Genomic DNA, 3070 nt, shown 5'->3' on the forward strand with positions numbered 1-3070 from the left:
ATACACCGATACAACACACTCCCCCGCTTACACCCCCCACGATTCTCCCCTCTACCCGCCGTCCACACCTGAGCACTACGTTCCTCAGACAGAATATGCTCATCACCCCTACACCACGCCCGCTCAGGTCACCCCGCCGCCCACGCCCCCAGAAGATGATGCCGACAAGTTCAAGTGCTTGTACATGCTGGTGGACGCTGCCCTCAGTCAGTGGGAGAAGCAGAACGCCTCCCCGCCCCCTCAAGACGCTCTCGACACCACACGGACCTACCTCAGCCTTTAACGTGGCCGCAACAACCAACGAGACTATGCCATCTGATTTTTGTATAGAATGGATTGTTGGGCAAGTGCAGTTTCTTATTCGCTAGAGTACAGAAAGACGGGATTCGTGACTGAAAAGTCCCTTGGCGTATCGCTTCCTCCCAGCCTGTATATATCTTGCACCTACGGACCAAGTTTATATACAGAACAGTTTTGTTCATTTATCTTTTACCTGTGAAGTATAGGAATTGCTCACAGCTTAGTGAATAATTATTGGTTCACTTGATGTTATGTTGGTTTTCGGTTGTGACTTTATAAATTTTAGTTACAAAAGACACCATTATTAATTTGACTGTTGATTGTTAGCGCACGACTGTCAGGTATTTCGGGATTAGTACAACGATTCTGAGCCTTGAGGGACACTCTCAGGTTAGGCTCATGGTCGGACGTCGGAGGATGAACTCTAACCCTTGGCAGTGATTTGGTAGTTCGAACATACTAACCAAATAATGAGGTAGCTGTTGATTTATGTCCTCTATAGTACAATGGATTACCTTGCAATGATACAGAGTTTTTAGTTTTTCTGACCCGTTATTTTTAGGTGACCCTTGTATTATCATGACTTATCAAGATTAGTGTAGTTTATAGAACATTCCAAAATTGTTGTTGGTCTACCCTCACCTCAGGGCAGCGGCGAGGGCGGGCATCGCAGCCTCGGGAGCCATCCTTGCTGGAGTTGATGCGCGCCCGCCGCCCTGCTTCTGCTCTTGTCTCTGCCTAAAGACATATCGCTCAAAGCCCTAAGAAAACGTGTATACATGTGCCTTAGTCATGTCCATTGCAGAGTCCTGTTCTCGTAACTGCAAAAGTCTCATTAAGTTCAATTACAATAAATTACTCTGCTATTATTGCCGTAGTAGGAATCTGTAAATGTTATATCTTGCTAACCTTTCATTTCTTTTAATATGTATTATTTGTTTGTTGCAGTAAATGTGATGTGCATATCTATCATTGTTCGTTAGTAAATTTAAAACTGATATTCGCTCTTTATTTTTTTTAGTAGTCATGACATGTTATTTTATTCACATCACACATACCTGGTTGTAGTCGAATATAGATAATTGTATAAACTGTTCTTTCAGAAAAAGTTGTTAAGAGATATAAGTTGAATAATGCTGTTTACAGTATTCACAAACTATATACTCAATTGCTGCATTTGTTTACATGTGTATTATGCAGTTTTTCATTTTTATTTTGTACTGAAGCGGTTGCTTTAGATTCTGATATATTATATTTTGGAAGAGTATAAAATTTTATGTAATGTTATTTCATTGAAATTTAGTGTCCATGAAGAACTATCGCTCAGTGAAGCGAGTAGCTATATTTGTGTATATATGAAGAAATTGTGTATCGTTTATGCATGTCATAGTGTGGGTGACATTGTTCCTCGACCGGGACCTTCGACTTTTGGTCTAAACGACGCAGCAGTAGTATAGGATTTAGCTGTTACTCAGAGGAGCCCTCATAGAGCTCTGCTCCCCCCAGGAACATATTGGTGCTATTTTTTATTCTCCCATAAGTAATGGGCAGGCGAGCCAGGTCCAGTGTGAGGGTCGCGCTCCGTCCGCTGCGACGCACGCGCTGAGTGTGTAGCAGATGTGTTTAAAATGTTTTTGATAGGAGTGGACGTGATCGCACACAGCCCGACGGAGGTTGGGTCGGTCCCCGGGGAGCTTTGTGGCTGGTAGTTGAGTGGGTCGTGTGAGTGTGATATTATCACTTGGGTTTATTCTTAGTTAGGTCAACGCCCACCTACGCCGGCAGGGGAGGTTCACGGACCTACTTAATGGGTCTCACAAATACACTAGTGTATGGGGAAGTATGAGTCATTTCCCAGTCTGTTTCAATACGTATATTGCAGTGTATATATATTACAATGTTATATCCCCTAAATGTATGATAAGATTATGAAAATATTTTTACAGAACTGCACTGAGCACTAAAGTCAGTAACCAAGAAGGTGAAGTTTATTGTTTCAAAGTAATTGTCTGTATAAAGATGAATACAAAGTATTTGTGCCATTGGTATGTAAATGCCATGATATACCAACTGCCATCGTGAGTACTCCATGCAAGTAGTGATAACTATAATGTTGTTAATAGTTCATTGAATATAAGAAGTGTGTTCCGAGTGTGACCATCGTGACCAGGGTGCCTTCCTCTCACTTCCTGCCACGCAACCTGTCTCTTCACCCATTCTGCCTTTTTCAACGTGTTTGTCCTTGAATACGTCTGTTTGAACGTGTAGTGTATTTTAAAATCTGTTGGTTATCATAGTGTAGATAAATTGACTATTTTTGTTGAGAATGCGCGATCGACGTTGCGCCGGCCGGAGCGTGGGAGGAAGCAACTTGGTGACGAACTTGAGTAGCGCCAGGAACGTAGTCCATTACTAGCGCGTGTACTGTACATTATGCAGAATAATTATATTAGAAAATAAAAAATATCTTACTACTTACTCTTTCGTTTTCCGCCTTCTTAAAATTTCTGGGGAAATCTTTTTAAAAAATACATCATAACTATGATATACTATTTTTATACAAATATATTGTACATCAAAGATGTTTGGTTCTGATATAGCCTTATCCTCTGAACCTTATACGATCCCTCCAATAGGGACGGTAGATGCATCAAGGCAAGATTGGCTCTATAATTTCAAAAGAAATTTATGAGACCTCTATAACATACAAATAATTCCTCTCGACAATGTATGGTTGACTATCAATATACAATTATGAAGCGATACACCC

General features: G+C 41.1%; 1 protein-coding gene across 9 annotated transcripts in view; it reads left to right on the plus strand.

Moving 5' to 3' along the window:
- LOC113824882 (homeobox protein TGIF2) overlaps nt 1–2774 on the plus strand; it is a 35223-nt gene extending 32449 nt beyond the window's left edge. For all 9 annotated transcript variants that reach the window (XM_070125397.1, XM_070125389.1, XM_070125395.1 and 6 more), the window contains one exon: nt 1–2774. This exon is cut by the window's left edge and continues 464 nt beyond it. In XM_070125397.1, coding sequence (XP_069981498.1) covers nt 1–283 — 283 coding nt within the window. In that variant the 3' untranslated portion in view covers nt 284–2774.
- Nucleotides 2775–3070: the final 296 nt, after the last annotated feature.

Source organism: Penaeus vannamei, chromosome 9, assembly GCF_042767895.1.
Source record: "Penaeus vannamei isolate JL-2024 chromosome 9, ASM4276789v1, whole genome shotgun sequence".
NCBI classification, from domain to species: domain Eukaryota; kingdom Metazoa; phylum Arthropoda; class Malacostraca; order Decapoda; family Penaeidae; genus Penaeus; species Penaeus vannamei.